This window comes from Aquarana catesbeiana, linkage group LG08 (genome assembly GCF_042186555.1).
Source record: "Aquarana catesbeiana isolate 2022-GZ linkage group LG08, ASM4218655v1, whole genome shotgun sequence".
Taxonomy (NCBI): Eukaryota; Metazoa; Chordata; class Amphibia; order Anura; family Ranidae; genus Aquarana; species Aquarana catesbeiana.
The window spans coordinates 44282711-44303007 of NC_133331.1; the positions used below are offsets into that span (position 1 = coordinate 44282711).

The 20297-nt window shown below is 43.6% G+C and overlaps 1 protein-coding gene across 2 annotated transcripts in view; it reads left to right on the plus strand.

The window, feature by feature from the left end:
- ENTPD1 (ectonucleoside triphosphate diphosphohydrolase 1) overlaps positions 1-20297 on the plus strand; it is a 185141-nt gene that overhangs the window by 51399 nt on the left and 113445 nt on the right. The window contains exon 1 of one of the 2 annotated variants that reach the window (XM_073595761.1): positions 6928-7038. The exons of the other annotated variant lie outside the window; for it this stretch is intronic. Coding sequence (XP_073451862.1) covers positions 7011-7038 — 28 coding nt within the window. The 5' untranslated portion in view covers positions 6928-7010. Of the gene's footprint in view, positions 1-6927; positions 7039-20297 lie in introns of those variants that run through there. 2 annotated transcript variants of the gene reach the window in all.

Here is a 20297-nt window from a genome sequence, read left to right on the forward strand (position 1 = left end):
GGAAATGGAGCGAGTACAAGGAAGGGCAACAAAGCTAATAAAGGGTCTGGAGGATCTTAGTTATGAGGAAAGGTTGCGAGCACTGAACTTATTCTCTCTGGAGAAGAGACGCTTGAGAGGGGATATGATTTCAATATACAAATACCGGACTGGTGACCCCACAATAGGGATAAAACTTTTTCGCAAAAGAGAGTTTAACAAGACTCGCGGCCTAATTAAAATTAGAAGAAAAGAGGTTTAACCTTAAACTACGTAAAGGGTTCTTTACTGTAAGAGCGGCAAGGATGTGGAATTCCCTTCCACAGGCGGTGGTCTCAGCGGGGAGCATTGATAGCTTCAAGAAACTATTAGATAAGCACCTGAATGACCGCAACATACAGGGATATACAATGTAATACTGACATATAATCACACACATAGGTTGGACTTGATGGACTTGTGTCTTTTTTCAACCTCACCTACTATCTAACTATGTTTGTACTAAGCGCTTTAGCACAGTACTTTGTATGTAGCACTACCCCTGTAGGAGTTGCAAGTCAGGGTTCCCCCTCTGCTACACAGCCAGTCACACAACATTTCCTTCTTGCGTCCAGACACAGAAATCAGTCCTTTGGCTTGTTTTTGTTGTTTTTATTGTGGGATGATAACTTGGATGTGGTAAGGGATTGCAAATGTCCATTAAACAGAACCTCCCTATTTACAGATTCCTCTTCTTCCTTCCTCCTACACAAACTTGGTTCCCTTTTTGTACAGCTTCTGTTGGCTCACCCCTGGTGAACTAACAGTCTCTTGTTAGCTCAGCAACAGCCTATTACAGGCCAGGAACTCACAGTCCTTTGGTAAAGTAGCACATGTGGAGTGAACAGCATCGCGCACCACCTTCTCCCTCTCCGTAGACACTGATCCCAATTCCACTGCTTGCAGAAATGCTAGCCCACCTGGCTGCTTCCTCTTTCCATTCCTCCTGACTGACACACACATGGAGATTCCTCAAGGTTGGATGAAGACTTGGCACACCGCTGTCTTCAAGAGAGACCTGTCTCTCCCCTTGTCTGTCCCTGCACCGTGCTGATCTACTCACTGTCTCTGCTTGCTCTCTCCCGCTGCCTCTGTGGTTAGGGTCCATCTTCCAACTTCTCCATCTTCCACTCCCCCTCTGGCATGGCTCTTGTCTATTTAAAGTGGAGTTTCAGTCTTTTTTGACCTTACAATGTTTGCATTATACATCTTCAGGCGGCACTTCCTGTCCCAGTTGCCTAGGCACTGATGACGTCATTAAGCGATTTCCAATGACTCCTGGAATATCGGCCTCATCTATCCCAGGAATCTTTGGGAAGCCTAATGCAAACTTGTGGTGTTTGAATTACAACATGAAACCGGCAATCAACTGCGCCGCAAAACGTCACTTCCGCCCATAGCTCTTAAAGGGCCATTTTTTTTTTTAAATCATTTTTTTAAATAACAATTTTTTTTTATTGCATTTTAGTGTAAATATGAGATCTGAGGTCTTTTTGACCCCAGATCTCATATTTAAGAGGTCCTGTCATGCATTTTTTCTATTACAGGGAATGTTTACATTCCTTGTAATAGGAATAAAAGTGACACAATTTTATTTATTTTTTAAAACAGTGTAAAAACAAAAGGTAAAATAAATAAGAAAAAAAAAAAAAATTTAACATGCCCCGTCCCGCCGAGCTCGCGCGCAGAAGCGAACGCATACTTGAGTAGCACCCGCATATGAAAACAGTGTTGAAACCACACATGTGAGGTATCTCCGCGATCGGTAGAGTGAGAGCAATAATTCTAGCCCTAGATCTCCTCTGTAACTCAAAACATGCATCCTGTAGAATTTTTTAAACATCGCCTATCCAGATTTTTAAGGGTAAAAGTTTGTCGCCTTTCCACGAGCGGGCGAAATTTTGAAGCGTGACATGTTGGGTATCAATTTACTTGGCGTAACATTATCTTTCACAATATTAAAAAAAAATTGGGCTAACTTTACTGTTGCCTTATTTTTTAATTAAAAAAAAAAATATTTTTTCCAAAAAAAGTGCGCTTGTAAGACCACTGCGCAAATACGGTGTGACAGAAAGTAATGCAACGACCGCCATTTTATTCTCTAGGGTATTACAAAAAAAATGTATAATGTTTGGGGGTTTTAAGTAATTTTCTAGCAAAAAAAATTGTTTTTAACTTGTAAACAACACATCTAAAAAAGAGGCCTGGTCCTTAAAGTGGTGTTCCACTTATAAAAAAAAATTAAAAGTCAGCAGCTACAAATACTGCAGCTGCTGACTTTTATTAATCGGACACTTACCTGTCCCAGGGTCCAGCGATGCGGGGGATCGAAGCCCCGCTCGTCTCCCCCTCCACTCGGCGGCGCCAGCATTGTAACTGTGGTACTGCTGCGCATGCACGAGTGGCGCCGCGTGCCGTGATTGGCCAGGCAATCATCTGGGACCTGTCATGTGTCCCAGAAGATTGACAGGAGGGAGGGGGCAGAGCTGAGCCCTTCCTGTGCTGAGGGGAAGTGATGTCAAGAGCTCAGGCACTGAAGGAGGCAGACTACGAGGGACCCCCTAGCAACAGCCATTTAGAGGTGAGTTAAAAATAAATACATTTCCAAATGTTTTTTTCTATTTTTTTAGGCACATTCATCAATTTTTTTTTTTGGGTGGAACACCACTTTAAGTGGTTAATTTGTTTTCATTAGTTGCATTTGCAGTGTGTTCACGTGCTTTTTAGTACTTTTATGCAATAAAATGCAGCATGCTGTACTTTTTTAAACCATGCATACTAGGCTCATTGAAATGCATATGCATTCATACTACATTTAAAAACATGTTCAAGCCCTTATTGATATTGCAAAGGTGGAATACGTGGTTGTGGTTGTTTAGCTGTTTGCGGTGTGCGGTGATTACTTTGGACGCCTTCTGTGTTTACATGTACATTAATGCCACTTGTAGCCATTTCTTTTTGCTCCTTTGATAGGATAATAGTTCATCTCTTCCTCTACTGTGCTTCCAGTATAATAATATTTGTATAGGTGGTGATCTCCTCTGGCTTGTTCTGTTACAGAGCCAGACACACGACTCCATGTACCATTCCAAAGCAAACAAATCTACTGAAATGTCAAAGGAAAAGATCCATAAGCCGCACATCATGAAGCAGATCCGTGTGCATGAAGTGAATGAATGGCAGCCAGGCCACGCCCCCAACACATTTCACTCCGCCCCTTGAAAATCTTAATAATGAACTCTTCCTATTTGCTGCCTTTTAATCTGTTAAATATGCTACTGTATACTTGTTCAAGCGCTGCGTAAATTGACACCATTTATAAGTACCCGTAATAAATAAATAAGTACCTGTTGGTTCCGTCATCAATCCAGTCCTGCCCTGTGTCCTGTGAACCCTGCAGTGTCCCTGTTGGAGGATTTCCCCTCTTTTCCTGTTTTGGGGACCACTCAAAATACATCAATACATTTTTAAATACAAGCTGTGTAAGCACCTGTATTTTACCTGGTATCGGCCTCTCATGGTCCTTGTACAGCAGGGCTGGAGTGTGAAAGGAAGAGGCATTACAAGAAGCCAATCCGTTCAGGTCATGTGCTAACAGGAGGCATGCTGATAGGAGATGAGAGGAAAGTGACAAAGGGATGTACACATTACTGAGCTACTTCTCCTTTCCATGTCCAGTCACAGACTGGGGGCTTGTCCGGGATGACCTGGCCTCAGAGGACATGGGTTAAATAAAGTTGGCCATCTAGTGGCAGAAAGAAAATACTGCGGGGGAGATCTCCTGTAGTTTTATCTCTAATGAGCTATTCATGTTTCGCTTGCTAGATTTGGCTGTGGGTCTGCTTTAACTGGAGGAAAACCATGCAAACAGGTGAAGAACATACATACTCCATGAAGGTAGTCTGAGTCGTAGGGTGTGAGCTGAAGATTTTAGATAAGTGAGCCTATTTTATTCTATTGTTTGGAAGTGCAGCATGAGGCTTGTTTGTTCAAAGTTAGTGATGCAAATTAACTAAACTGTGCCAACATAAAATCTATCCAGGAGGGATTGTGCATTGCTTTTATGTTCAATAATGTTTATTTGACTTTCCTGTCATTTGGCTTGCACTGTTAGAATTTTCTGAATACACTCTCCTAGAAAGCCTGCAGATGTGAAAGTCATCTGGACGCCATACACCCTGTATAAGGCGAGCAGTGTTTCCTGGATGTGATCATGGAAACTTGTCTCCCCCTGAGTTATGAGAATGTTCAGTGAGAGTCGCCCGTCGAGTGACCAGGATTGTCAAGAACCCACCTCTGGGATGACGGACCTGAATCTGGCATCAGAAAACTCTGATTGAAGCGGCTCTGACCCCCTAAAGAAGGGGCAGGTCTGAGCTTAGATTGGCTAAGCCTCAGCAGAGATTATATGACCAAAAGATTGTTCATAGGATCAGTACTGGAGGGAGCCTGTAGAAGAATTTTCTCCACAACTCTAAATATTTAAAGACCAATTTCAGGAATTAGACAACTGCACTACGAAGGTTAACTGCTCGTTTAGTCTAGAGGTGCAGGGATAAGGATTAATACATACTATACCCCTTGCTTCTGTCTGTTCCCTCCATTTGTGCCATTGCTTCCTCTCTAAACCTCCAATGCAATACTCCCAACGCACACGTTTCGGCTGTATCTTAGATTGGGTGCTGAAATGACCAACCGACTGCAATCATGAGAAGGAAGTGTCACCAGCACACCAGGATCTCCAAAATTGGGTCCAAAACTTTAATCACATAGTATCAAAAAACAAATATAAGCTTCTGTTTATTTTTTTGATACTACGTGATTAAAGTTTTAGACCCAATTTTGGAGATCCTGGTGTGCTGGTGACACTTCCTTCTCATGCTTCCTCTCTAAGGTGCTCTTGGTCAAGGTCACACGCCTGCCACCCACAGCCTGAAGCAGAGGAGAGCACCAGAGCCTACCAGAGTAGGGTGTAGGGCAAGTCATTCAGCCTCTTCAGCCCCCCTAGACCTAATGAGATCAACTCTCTCCATTTGTGCCATTGCTCCCTCTCTAAGGTGCTTCTAGCCGTAGTCACATGCCTGCCTACTCTTCCTTGTACAGTGGCAGAATAGTAGCCATTCACAATGACACTGAGAAAATACCCACAGCCCGGAGCAGAGGAGAGCACCGGAGCTTGCCAGACTGGGGTGTAGGGTAAATAATTCAACCTCTTTAGCCCCCCTAGACCTAATGTGCATTTAACCCTTGCATTGTGGGTCTAATTCAAGTACTTAGGCCTTGGACCCCTTCTCCTCTTTAGACATCTCAGCAAGAAGTAAGCTTTAGAGACCAACTCCAGACAAAACGTCCAAGTAAACCTGTCCTTTAAGTGAACTCATACTTTGATTGAACTTTTATTGCCCACTGGAGAGAAGATGTGAGCTCTGACCAGTTCACCTCTGGAATGAAACAGTGCTTAGGACTCTCCATGCTCCAAGAGTGGTTGCTGGTGATGGGCCACCAAGGGTCCCAGTGCTGCATCATTAGAGAAAGGGAAGAGAGTTAGTTGCCCCCCCCCCGATATCTAAGTTGTGCCTTATTTTGACTGCCACCTTTTTGGTTGCTAGGGTACTGGTACAGCAGCCAATGACGGTGTGCGTCACTGGTTGCTAGGCCACAGGCAGCTGGACCGTACTTCAACATTGGCTATTATGGTGCAAGTGGGCACCATAAAAACCAATGATGCTGTGCCACACAGCCAACGGCGCCCTGGAAACCAGCTTAGTAACAGGCTTAATGCCTGGTTTTATCTTACCTCTTGTAAGTACATTTTTTTATGCGCAATAAGCGCCTTTTTTAAGCGGTACTTCACTATTAGTTCCTTTACTTTAATTTTTGGGTATCTATTATTCTGGGCGAGTATCCTCAACTAAGGAAATTTATTGGATGATCTGATTTTCAAGTTGCCATTCCTGGCCATCACTATTAAGCCTGAAGTGACCCCTAGACTGAAAAGCTGAGGGTCTACTATATTTGGTGAGTGGGGACACAGGAGGGGGTGTTGCGGTACACCTTGAAAACTCTGGAGCACTTTTGTTGGATTGGAGCACATCAGTCACTTTATTTGGACTCTTACTTTTGTTATTAATGTTTTGTTTTTTCCTTTCATCAATGCTATGTTTGCTAGCGCTGTAATATCTATATTATTATTTTGTTCAAGTGGTTAGCACTATTGTGCACAGCAACTGCACTTATTATCGCTATTTTTATTGTTTGTTTTCACTTTAGGTTAATTTTAAAAACATTTATTTGTGACACTCACAGCGCGGGTTTATATATTTAGTAATATATTTGTATACAGCTTAGTAACACCCCACTGAGTACCACCTGAGTCAGTTGTCTTACTTTGCCTCATTGGCCGCACTCCCCTGACCATTCATTTTGAATATTACCCCACTGCACATGCCCAGTGAACCACAGAGCATTTTAGAGCTCTACAATGCAGAGATATGAACCATTGCTAACTCAAAGCATAGTCCATGTGTGTGTTCCCAGGGGGGGAGTATATGCGGTGGGGGGAGGAATGGCATTATCCCTTTGCCATCCAGCTCTGGCATTCCTTTAACTGGGCATTTACACCTAGGGGAGGCGGGAAGGACTGCCCGATCATGTGACCACTCTGATTGGTTGTCACAGTGGTCACACAATTGGGGGCTGCAAGCGAGCAGTGAGCACGCTCTCAACACAGAGAAGTTACTATTTATCAAAGAACAGCATTTATAACCCATACTGAAGCTCATAACATGCTGTGGGTATATAGTGCTCTGTCAAAAACAGCATGTGGGTAAAAGGAGAGACCAGAGATGTAACCTCATCTGTTTGCTGCTCCTTCAGTGTCCAATCACAGGCTGGGGGCGGGGAGATGTCAGTAGTGTATTTCTTGGGACAGATAAAGTGGAGTCATTCTCCTGGCTGAGCTGTGGGGCAGAGCTGTGTGATCTCATTACTCAATGGAGAGAAATGCAAATCCTATGGCAGGTAAAACTGCTCACATGTCTATTTCACCTGTGTATTTAGATGTTTACCTTCTGTTAGGCTTTAACTATCTTATTATAATATGTCTTTATAGTAAATAGTGAGACAATCTTTTATGTTTTATGCTATTTGTGCGCGTTTGTATACACTTTTATACCTTTTGGCTAAGTTTACACTTGTGGCAGACCTTGCTGCCCCTTGGATCACTTTTCAGAGGCGTTTGGCAGGCGATGAGGAGGTGATATGTTGCTTCCTCGCAGCCTATGTGAAAGCGCTGTTAACCCTTTCATGACTAAGCCTATTTTTGACATTTGGTGTTTACAAGTTAAAATCCGTATTTTTTGCTAGAAAATTACTTAGAGCCCCCAAACATTATATATACTTTTTTAGCAGAGAATCTAGAGAAAAAAATGGCAATTGTTGCAATATTTTATGTCACACGGTATTTGTGCAGCGGTGTTTTAAACGCAACTCTTGGGAAAAGGGACAGTTTCATGAATTTAAAAAAAAACAAACAGTAAGGTTAGCCCAATTTTTTTGTATAATCTGAAAGATGATGTTACGCTGAGTAAATAGATACCAAACATGTCATGCTTTATAATTGCACGCACTCGTGGAATGGCGACAAACTACGGTACCTAAAAATCTCAATAGGTGAAGCTTTACATTTTTTTTACGGTTACCAGGTTAGAGTTACAGAGGAGGCCTAGTGCTAGAATTATTGCTCTCGCTCTGACGATCGCGGCGATACCTCACATGTGTGATTTGAGCACCGTTTACATTTGCGGGCGCGACTTCCGTATGTGTTTTCTTTGCTGTGCGAGCTTGTGGCGACGGGGGCGCTTTAAACATTTTTTTTCTTATTTATTTTAATATTAATAAATTGTTTTTAAAAAAAATCATTTTTTTGATCACTTTTATTGCTGTCACAAGGAATGTAAACATCCCTTGTGACAGTAATATGTGGTGACAGGTACTCTTTAGGGAGGGATCGGGGGTCTAAAAGACCCCCGATCCCTCCTTTGCAGTTCAAAGTATTCAGATCGCCATTTTCAGCGATTCTGAATACTGTGTATTTTTTTAAAACCGGCGCCATTGGCAGCCGAGTAAACGGGAAGTGACGTCATGACGTCCCTTCCGTGTTTACAATTAGGAGGCTGGAACGAAGCCACTTACGGCTTGGTTCCAGTCTGTCCCTAGCCGCTGGAGGCGGCGGATTGGTGATCGGGCCTCCCGGTGGAACGGGAGGCCCGGTAAGAGTGGCGGGATTTGGTGGGAGGGGGGGCGTCCCCTCCCGCTCCTCCGGTATAACAGCCGAGGGGCTTTTAGCCGCATCGGTTGTTATCGCTGGAAAGCCGATCGCCGGCTCTAAAAAACAGTACCGGGATGATGCCTGCAGCTGCGGACATCATCCCGGGATAACCCCCGAAAGCCGAGGCCGCACATCTGTGTACGCTCGGCGGCAAGGGGTTAAACCCGGAACCAAAAATGTAACATATTATAAATCATACGTTTTGGCTCCATTCCTTTTCCTTTATTAGACGTTTTTCCTCTGTTTTCACCTGGTGATCTGGCCAGTAACACACCTCTTGTGTTAGAGTGCCCCCACTCTGGATGAAGGAGCACAGGGGGTACCTTTGGACAGCAGCAATGTCAGGCTTGGGGGAGGGGGGGATGTAAGATTTACTAGCAGATTTAGATACACCGATTAAACAGATTAAAGCCAATCTCCAGATCAGAACAAGCAGTTGTAGCAAACAGTTTTTCCTTTAGGCATAAAGGTTTTATATAAATGAATAAAAGCTGATCATTGTAAGTACCCCAGCTAGTGTTAAATAGTTTGTCTCATCCCTGATACATCTGGAAGAGAGCTTGTTCTGTTCAGGATCAACAGACTTACTAGCAGGATCACCAGATGAAAATGAAAGCCTAAATAAGAAAAGGAATGCAGCCGTCACATCTAAGAATTGGTAAGCTGCAATTTAATAAATGTTTTCTTTTGGGTTTAATACTGCTTTAACCCTCTAAAGCCCGCACCACTGCAGGATTGCACAGTGGCTTTGATGCAGCCCCACTCACTTGAATGGATTTTAATTTGGCAGCTCTACTGCCCACCAAATGCATGGGGATATAAAAAGCATCACGGCCATGGCATGTGTACAACCTCATCTAGCTACCTTAAGGGGGTAGGGGGTGGGGGGGGATCAGGGTGGCGGGAGAAGGGTGGTAGTAAAAACATGGCTCAACCACCTTTTCCTACTTACCCCCTAAGCAGCTCAGGCCCCCTGCGTCTCATCCCAGCAGTCACTCAGCAGCACAGTTCTCCCTGCTTCTCCTCCCAGAAGTGACTCTGCAGCTCAGCTCTCCCTGCTTCTCCTCCCAGAAGTGACTCCACAGCTCAGCTCTCCCTGCTTCTCCTCCCAGAAGTGACTCCGCAGCTCAGCTCTCCCTGCTTCTCCTCCCAGAAGTAACTCCGCAGCTCAGTTCTCCCTGCTTCTCCTCACAGAAGTGACTCCGCAGCTCAGCTCTCCCTGCTTCTCCTCCCTGAAGTGACTCCACAGCTCAGCTCTCCCTGCTTCTCCTCCCAGAAGTGACTCCGCAGCTCAGCTCTCTCTGCTTCTCCTCCCAGAAGTGACTCCGCAGCTCAGCTCTCCCTGCTCCCCAACTCTCAGCAGTAATTCAGCAGCTCAGGCCCCCTGCGCCCACTCCCTGCAGTGACTCAGCAGCTCAGCACCCCAAACTCTCCTCTGTATATTGTACTTTACATTTACCTTATTGTTGGCAAAAGTATCCCACAACAAATCCTTATATTTCATGAGTCTTTACTGCACTGATATCTCTGCAGCAATAACTGATTATTTAACCGCTTGCCAACCGCCGCACACAGATGTACGTCGGCACAATGGCACAGGCAGGCAAAAGGGCGTACAGGTACGTCCCTTTAAATATGCCGCCTTTCGGGCACGCACGCCGCGGGAGCGTGCCTGCAGGTCCCGGGAACTCAATGTTCTCCCGCGGCCCGCCATTGCGGTGTGGAGAGGTAATACGGGGAGATGCCTATGTAAACAAGGCATTTCCCCTTTCTACCTTGTGTCATGACAGAGATCCACTGCTCCCTGTGATCGGGAGCAGTGATCGCTGTCATGTCCTAAGTAGCCCCCCCCCCCACAGTTAGAATCACTCCCTAGGACACACTTAACCCCTTCATCGCCCCCTAGTGGTTAACCCCTTCCCTGCCAGTGTCATTTACACAGTAATCAGTAGATTTTTATAGCACTGATCTCTGTATAAATGACAATGGTCCCAAAATAGTTTGAAAAGTGTCCGATGTGTCCGCCATAATGTCGCAGTCACAATAAAAATCGCAGATCGCCGCTATTACTAAAAATAAAAAAATTAATAACAAAAATGCCATAAAACTATCCCCTATTTTGTAGATGCTAAAACTTTTGCACAAACCAATCAATATTATTTATTGCGATTTTTTTTTTTTTTTTTTTTACCAAAAATATGTAGAAGAATACATATTGGACTAAACTGAGGAAAAAAATTGTTTTTTTTTATATATTTTTGGCGGATATTTATTATAGCAAAAAGTAAAATATATTGCATTTTTTTCAAAATTGACACTGTTTTTTTGTTTATAGCGCAAAAAATAAAAAACGCAGAGGTGATCAAATACCACCAAAAGAAAGCTCTATTTGTGGGAAAAAAAGGATGTCAATTTTGTTTGGGAGCCACGTCGCACGACCGCGCAATTGTCAGTTAAAGTGACGCAGTGCCCAATCGCAAAAATTGCTCTGGTCAGGAAGGGGGTAAAATCTTCCAGGGCTGAAGTGGTTAATGATGTCTTACCGATTGTCACGTTACAGTGGGTTATGATCTGCTTATTATCAGATGAGGTCATCTTTGAGAAGGAAATATAAATGTGATGAGTAAGTAGTAAGATCATTTTTGGCTGGTTTTGCATTCCATTGACTATTAAACACATAAGTGGAATGCGGCAGAGGTATCCAATCCCCCCCCCTGTTTTTTTTTTACATCATGTTGCAGAGACACGTGCATTATATTAATGCTTCATGCTTGTTAAAATACCTGGCAACATTGTATGCTCATGAATAAACATGTTGACATCATGGCTGCTCCAAATATACCGCAGAGAGACAATCCATTCATGGGAATGATTACCCAGGCCAATGCTAGATACCTGCCATTTACAAGTACTCTATATCAATCTATTATGTCCCATACAATCCAAAATGGACAAGTAATCCTTTAGGAAAACTAGAGCTAGAGTTAAAGTGATACTCCATTTTGGTGGCATCCACTAGATCAGGGTCTCCAGACTATGGCTTGCGGCCCACTACGGGATTTTGTCCAGCTATCAGCTAGGGTCAATGGTGTGTCCTCAGACTCAACGCACAGACTGAGTATGCAGATCAGTTGTCCTTTGCTTCTGATGGGGACCCTGATGTACGGGGGTACTCTGATGTGTAAGGAACTACAAACAGATGGGGGGCTTCTGATGTGAAATAGAAACTCTGATATGAAAAGGGAGGGCTCTGATATGATGGGGAGGCTCTGATGAGGACCCTGATGTGTGGGGGAACTCTGATGGGGGCCCTGATATAGGGGGAACTTTGATGGGGGCCCTGATATAGGGGGAACTTTGATGGGGACCCTGATATATGCGGGAACCCTGATGGGGGCCCTGATATAAGGGGGATCTTTGATGGGGACCCTGATATATGGGGGCCCTGATATATGTGGGAATCCTGATGGGGGTCCTAATATATGTGGGAATCCTGATGGGGCCCTGATATAAGGGGGAACTTTGATGGGGAACCTAATATATGGGGGAACCCCAATGGGGGCCCTAGTGTATGGGGAAACTCTGATTGCACACTGATATATGAGGGAACCCTGATGGGGGCTCTGATGTATGGGGGAACTCTGATAGGGACCTTGAAGTATAGAGGAGCTCTGATGGGACCCCTGATATATAGGGAACTCTGATGGGAGCATTGATGTATGAGGGAACTTTGATGGGGACCCTGATATATGGGTGAAACCTGATGGGGACCCTGCTATAAGGGGGAACTTTGATGGGGACCCTGATATATGGGGGAACCCTGATGGGGTGCCCAGATATGTCGGAATCCTGATGGGGGGGGGGGGCTGATATAAGAGGGAACTTTGATGGTGAACCTGATATATGGGGGAACCCTGATGGGGGCCCTGGTGTATGGGGAAACTCTGATTGCACACTGATATATGAGGGAACCCTGATGGGGGTTCTGATGTATGGGGGAACTCTGATAGGGACCTTGATGTATAGAGGAACTCTGATGGAACCCCTGATATATGGGGGAACTCTGATGGGGACCCTCATATATGGCAGAACCCTGATGGGGGCCCTTATGTATGGGGGAACTCTAATGAGACCCTGATATTTGGGGGAGTTCTGATGGGGGCCCTGATGTATGGGAGAAATCTTATGGAGACCTTGATGTATAGGGGGACTCTGATGGGGGCCCTGATGTATGGGGGTACTCTGATGGGGGCCATGATGTATGGGGGTACTCTGATGGGGGCCCTGATATATGGGGGAACTATGATGGGGACCCTGATATATAGGTGGACTAAAGAAGGGTCTGTATATATTTAAGGGGGGCCTCTAAAGTGAAGGGGGACCTTCCGATGTAATGAGGGCTTCTGATATAAAGTTGCTTCTCATAGCATGTTTATTTGTTTATTTTAATTTTATTCATTCATTTACATTTATAACTGATTTTTTTTTTTTGACCCACAAATATTTATTATATTATACAATGTGGCCCTCGTTTGATGAACCCTGCACTAGATAATCAATGACACAACGCTGTTTCCTGGGTGTCAGTGAGACAGGAAGTGAGGAGAAATTCTCTATTACAGGATTACAGATAGCAATAAATATACAAAAGGAGGATGTAACCAGGGAATGGTCTCCAAAATTTGGTTGAAGAAACAAATACAACCAAGTTGACTCTTCCATGATAGGTAGGAATTCATATCTTCCAGCATCAGATTCTGTTGCTGTTCTTGGCATTTGGTCACCTCTCAGAGCTGAAAAGGAATATGATGTTGGAAAACTTCCTATTGGCAAGCATTGTGATCACAGTTCTAATAATGAGCAGGTAGTGATATAATACCCACTACATGTCACTGAATTGCTTTACATTATGTCCAAATAGTGAAGTATCTCCAGTCAGGGCCACCAGCCCAACATATCTCAGGGGGCAAATGCTCCCCTTCTCCCAGTTCCTTCCTCACCTGAATCAAACCTATCAAAAAACAGAATAGTTTTAGCTGGGTTTTCACTTCATGTTCCTCGATCCAACAGTTGATTTAAAGTGAACCTGGGCCTGGTGGACAAAGCAACAGGTTTTTGAAACAGAATTTGGAAAGCTGCAAATTCTAAAATACTGTAGTTTTTGAACAATTTTTGAAATTACATTAATATAAAAAATATGAGATCTAGGGATTGGGTTTATATAATCTTTAATCTTTTATACACTAAGAGTCAAACCTAGGCAAGAATGTCAAATTATTTGACTGTGTCTACAAGCACAAGCTTAAAGCAGAAGTTGTGATGTAATACCGTGCTTGGCTTTGCCATGGTCAGAAACAGCAGTTTTTCTCACTGGAGGCCAATTAGAATGAGCTTCCCTGTCCCTGTTGGCATGCAGGACCTACAAAGAGCTACAAACAAGGAAACAAATTGAGTTGGACTTTTAATACTACAACAATCTAAAAATGCAAATGCTTTTAAAACAATTGTAATTTTATTAGATACAAAAGTTAAAACCTATTATACGATACCATGCATTTTATGCTTAAAGTATTCAGCATGGACCCAAGAAAGGTATCAAGCCCATATATAAAGGTCAGTAAGTACAGTGTTGTTCTTGAATTAAAGGGATGTCAAAATGTAATATCACCAAAGCTGGGTGATGGGTCTGGTTAGTACTTGAATAGGAGTTTGCCTGTGAATACCAGGCGCTGTAGGCTAGGGTACGGTTGCGCATGGTTAATACTTGGATGAGAGACCATCTGGGATTACCAGGTGCTGTAGGCTAAGGGAGGGTTGGACATGGTTAATACTTGGATGGGAGACCACCTGGGATTACAAGGTTCTGTAGGCTAGGGCAGGGTTGGACATGGTTAATACTTGGATGGGAAACCGCCTGGGATTACCAGATACTGTTGGCTAGGGGAAGATTAGACATGGTTAATACTTAGATGGGAGATTGCCTGGGATTACCAGGTTCTGTAGGCTATGGCAGGGTTGGACATAGTTAATACAGCAGCTGTAGGCTAGGGCAGGACTGGACTTGGGTAATACTTGGATGGCATACCGCCTGGGATTATCAGATGCTGTAGGCTAGGGGTTGGACATGGTTAATACTTGGATGGGAGACCTCCTGGGATTACCAGGAGTTGTAGACCAAAGCAGGGTTGGACATGGTTAATACTTGGATGGGAGACTTCCTGGGAATATCAGGTACTGTAGGCAAAGGCTCGGTGAGGGCTGGTTAGTGCATACATGTTAATTATCTCGTAATCTCGTATAATCTCGTATAATAATAATAATTAAAATGCTCTAGGCAAGAGGGCAAGTGCTTGAAGATATAAAAAAGTGCTGCTTGTCAAACCAGCCAGCTCCTTGCTATCTGTGTTGTCGGACGACCTTGGAGGGAGTAGGAGCGCCTTGTCCTACCTCCCAGTTAGTCTTAGACAACGCCAGGGTTGCCACCTGTCCAGGATTCACCCAGACAGTCCGGGTTTTGAATCATGTGTCTGGGTTTCAGTCTGCCTGTTCACGCACCCACTGTTCACGCACCGTAATACTACTCTCTTTGGGGCACCCAAATGTGTCCCAGGTCCTTTATAATCTATAGTGTTTACTGCAGGAAAAAAAATTGCCCTGTGCCGCTAAAGTGTTCGGGTTTGGCTTTAAGAAAAGGTGGCATCCCTAGACAACGCATAGGAAGATGGGACAAAATACTACATGTTCTTTGTCCCCTGAGAAACAGAATACAAAAATAAAAATGAAAGTAAGACTTCTTCTTTGAAAATCACAATCTGTTCTTAGTTTGTAGTTTTATGCATTTAAGGATGTGGCAACCCTTATAGAGAGCATCATATTTTTCTTTTGATGTATTCTGAGAAGAGCAGTGAGCCACTTAAACAAGCAAGAAGGTCCTACTATTTGCAATGGTTGCGAAGAGGTTTTTTTTTGTTTACAATTTCTTTTTATTATTTTTCATTTTTGGCAAGATATACAGAAATACATTCAAAACTTCTAAAATTGGATATTGTGAGCATTTAGAGAAAAAAAAATCATTATACCAGGAACACCTCTCTACCTTCCTATATTTTACCAAATCTACATTGCTTTTATTATATCACTTTAATATTTAAAACATAGCCTATTATAGGTAATTTATGTATATATCTCCCCTGTGGAATAGTATATTTTTAAATACATTACTTATGTGTCTAGATTTGCATTAATAGGGGTTTCTATCCATAACCCTACATATATCTTGGGTATAGGATACTCTCCAAACCAGTCTCTCTGTGCCGATAACCATATCCTAACTTCAGAAGTTAGGATATACCCATACAGTCAAACTAATTAGGGATTTAGGGAGGGTTTCCAATCTAATTATACTCATAAATATTGTGTAATTTTTGCTGAGGTTCGAAATTCTTCCCATTGCTGCCATATTTTTGGGGTTTGTTTTATTGCTTTTTCTTCTATTGAGATTCATTTTTCCAAGGATTGCATCCTATTCTTTTTCCTAATCTTCATAAATTTTGTTCAGCAATATTTCTTGTGTGTGATGTCATTGCGTGCTATAAAGCTCATGTTGCATTGAGGTTTATATTCTTTTTGCAATATTTCCTGTGTGTGATGTCGTTGCATGCTGTAAAACACATGTTGCATTGATGTTTATATTATTTTTATAGATGTGTTTACAGCTTCAAAGCAGTTAGCGCTAAAGCTTATAAAGACAAGGAGTCTTCTATAAATGTGGCTACTCTGCCCTTTATCCTGTGTTGTAGGATGGCTGAATGAAAGACCTGACTAGTTTCATCTTTTATTGTGTGTGAACTTTTGTTGGTGATTGAAGGTCATCTGAGAATCTGTGTGAAGCCGGTAACAATCGGCGGATGACAGATATATGAAGACTGTGACTATACTAATCTTTTCTATTCAAGTCAATGCTTCTTTTTGTACAGCATAGTCTCTGTTCTCTCCCTTATTTTATTTTTTTACCAACTCATTCCAACTTAGTGTACTAAAAGTGGAAATTTGCTTGGTTTCCCTTGGATTTTTTCAGCTCATACTGACTCTTGGCCTGATACATGCTGCCGGTGAAGAAACTGCTTAGGTCATCTGGGTTAGGATTAGGTAGAGTTACAACAAGGAAATATATTGTTCTTGATCACTCCCGAAAGCTTGCCAGCAGAGGACATGCGAGAATGACTATGCCTACTGCATTAAAACTATATTGTCATAAGAGTGATGATTGTTTCCTTTTCCAAGAGAAAAGAGTACAAGATTTCCAGGAGAACTACAGTTTATATAGAACAAAATATCCAGAATTAAAGCAAATTCCCATCCAAAAATGGCAAAATAGAAAAGAATAGCCCATTTAAGGGGAAAAATAACAAAATGTAATTTCCTGTGTAGCACCAATTGTTGCTAGAGAGGTTCAGGTGAATTTAGTCTTGTTGGCACCTCTGTAAACGATGTGTAGTTAGTTTTGTCTGCTCTAGGTTTCACAGACAACAGGCTTGACTACTTCTTCTTCCCTTCTAGTAGGTTCTGGAATGTAGTGGGCTGGAAGAGGCAGACCCTGGACCTGAATATTTATGTGGTCTCAGCCAATCCCTGGAGGAAGTACCCAGTAGGTGGCTGAGAAGTAGATCAATAGTATGTGGCCTAGAGCAGCAGGGTTCTTGTCCTGGAGGAGGAGATCCCAGCCTTAAAGGCTGCTGCCCTTCAGGGCAGACTAGCTGAAGTCTGCAGAGAGTTCATCAAGGTCCCAACTCAGTGGGAGCTGGGGGCCTATTGCAGATAATTCATCAAGGTCCCAGCTCAGTGGGAGCTGACGGGGGCTAATTTTCCTGGAAGTAGTTTTGAGCCAAGTCAAGGGGGCACACCAAGGATCCAGGCTGTAGATTCATGATACAATGTCTAGCTAATATTGGGCAGGAGGTATCCAAGTATCTGGAGACACAGTAAAAACCTGGAAGTGGGATCCTAGTGGCTGTCTGCTGTTTACCCCTAATGTGACTGCATCAGTGTTGCTAAAATGGGATTTGCCCTATTAGGTGTCCCAGAAGTGCTTGTGTTTCTATTCTCTGCCAAGAAGGGGGATATCCCTAAAGAGAGTAGACAGAATAGCGAGTGTCCTCCAAATACTTTGTGAACTAAATCATGGAGTATCCCAAAGCTTCCCTGCACCCCATCCAAGTTTACCTGTTAAGGAAATGATTAAGAGCTCCAATCGAGCTCAAGGTTATCTGCTGCTGTCTCTAATTTGAAAAGTGTTGATATGCATGCATATAAAAGTAAACACACTGAGACACGCTCAGTTTCGTTACTGTTACACTTCTAATTTATTCAAGGCGGTGTTAATGTTTTATACACACAAATACGTCATTGCTATGTCAGTCTAATAGGTACATCTCATTGGTCAAGATAGAAAAGAAGATGGATAATTTTCATAACGAGGTTTGGCTCTCTTTGTTCTTATCTCCAGTTCCGCGTTCTTCTGTGTGTGGGAGGTAGGGGGTACACGCCATTTTGAGAAAATATAGGAACAGAGCAAATCTGTATACTTATATAATGAGTAAGGAGAAAAATATGTATGCACATAAGAAAATAGACATTTTCAGATTACTATTATTATTATCTACATCACATTCCTTCACAATCCCCCCTAAAATGACTATTTTCTCTTTTCTGTCCCTAATACTAAAGGTCCTACTTTTTAGCCTGGCCCTTCTCCTCAGCAACTCTTTTAGGCTGTATATAGAATTGGGCAGCAACTGTTCACTTCCCTCCTCGATACAGCTGGAGAGGTGCAGTCAGGCGCTATCTATCCCTATAACCCTATAGGATTGTGAGATTATGGACAGGGAGTGATTGTAGAGGAGTGAAGGGTTTGTCATCTTCCATCATAAGGGGGTCCTCTTCTTCTTGGTGGAGAAATGTAGGTGTGCTATTGTCTACAGCCTTGCTCATTAACTTTTTACAAAAGGTAGAATACAGCATATAATCAGGGCTAAAAGAACCAGGATTATTAATACCGTTACCCGTATCTGGGCGAGCACCTTCTGCCACCCACTCATCCAGCTAAAATATTGATCCCATGGGTCTGTGATACCTGAGTTCTTCTTCAACTCCAGTGACAGATCTTCTAATTTCTTTATAGCTAAAGTAACCTTACCATTTGGGCCAGTATTATCAGGAATGTATGTGCAGCAAGTTCCTGTTTTTTCTATCATTTTACAGACACCCCCCTTCTCGGCTAACACCATGTCTAAGGCCATCAGGTCCTGGAATGTCATGTAGGAAGTGGGGGCTAGCTGGTCAGCAATTCCCTGGAGGGCGTCTTTAGTGTAATTTACAAATCTCTGTTGGTTATAATATGTGTAGTGTCAGGTCACCTAGAGGCTGGATGACAGATGCACACCGTTGGGATCAGGAATGCACCGCAAGGTAGTGGACCCTAGCACTGACTGCTGCGGATTGTACCCTGGGAGGTTCAGGAAGCAGGTCTACTGGATCACTGACACAGATCCCACTGGGAGCTAGAGCATAGATTCCCCAGGGCGCGGAGTCTAAGAGCCAGCAGGTGTTCACCAGAGCCTCTAGTGGTGAGGATGGACTGCGCTGCAGTCTGGCTCCAGGTCGCGGCCCCCAGGGTCTCACAGCTCACGCTCACGGTAGACTACAGGAGCAGAGGAAGGAGGGAGCTGGCTGGAACATCAGGGTCACAGGCAAACAGGGATGGCCGGGAACAGGCCAAAGTCGGTAACAGAAATCAGATGTAGGAAACATAGCAAGTACACACATAGGCTAACACACAGTGGTTGATCAGCACTGCTGGCTTGCAGTGCACAGGTTAATATAGGGTTCCCTGATAGGGCCTGGGGTGGGGCCATGCTTAGAGGGGAGGTTACAAAAGCAGTCAGGTGAGGGTCAGCTGGTCTCTAGAGATGAACACATGGAGACAGGTAAGCTGATCGACAAACTCTATTGCATAACCATGACATGTAGTTAATTCAATCTACATTCTTGCTGACAGTTGTTATGGGGATCAAAGACTCAAAACCAGCTTTTACCTGATCCCTGCCTTTAAACTCATCAGGGACCCCCCTTGTAACCCCTATGACATGTATGTATACATGAGGATCAAAGCTTCCGGAGAGAGCTGCTCGCTTCCTCCTCTGACTGTGTGCTGGGTCAGTGTATGTATCAGGGATATCTTTGGTTAGGATATGGGGGCTTTCTATTTTCATCTTTTTTGTCTAATGCACTCTGTGGTCGCCCATTCTGGCCCTGTGTTCCAACCCACTGGCCCCCACAGAAACCACAACTCTGTCCCCAGTAACTGTCTGTGTGGCATACATATATGTCCTTACCGTCAGGGATATCACTGTACCAATGGCATCACCATGAAGGGTCAAACGGACAAGGTACTATGTCACCGTAATCTAAGGTAAAGGTGGTCACATGTGTACCTGAAGAGTTACACCAAAACGTAATTATGTTATCATTTTTGTGATGGCCACCTCCTGGGCCCCTCCCCCCTAGATCAAACAGAAAAAGGATATGCAGCACCCGAAAACACGCTCTCCTGCAGTGATAAGCGTGCATTCAGGTGTTCTTCCTGGCCAACTTGACTGAGGTGGCTGTGGTCAGCAAAACTTGGAATGGACCATCATAACTTGGCTCAAGGATCTCCAGACAGTAGTTGGTGTGTTCCTGTATCTAATTCAGGATCTGGAATGGAAGAAAACACCTGGACATGCATTCAGGTTAATTCTCGTGATAATGTGGTTACATAATTAGTCAACACATCAGACTGCAACTGTAACTGTTGTGGAAAGTAACAACCAAGTCTGGGGGCTGAACCAAACAAAATTTCATAAGGGGATAGGGCATGTTTCCCCCGGGGGTGTGTCTGACACTAAACAGG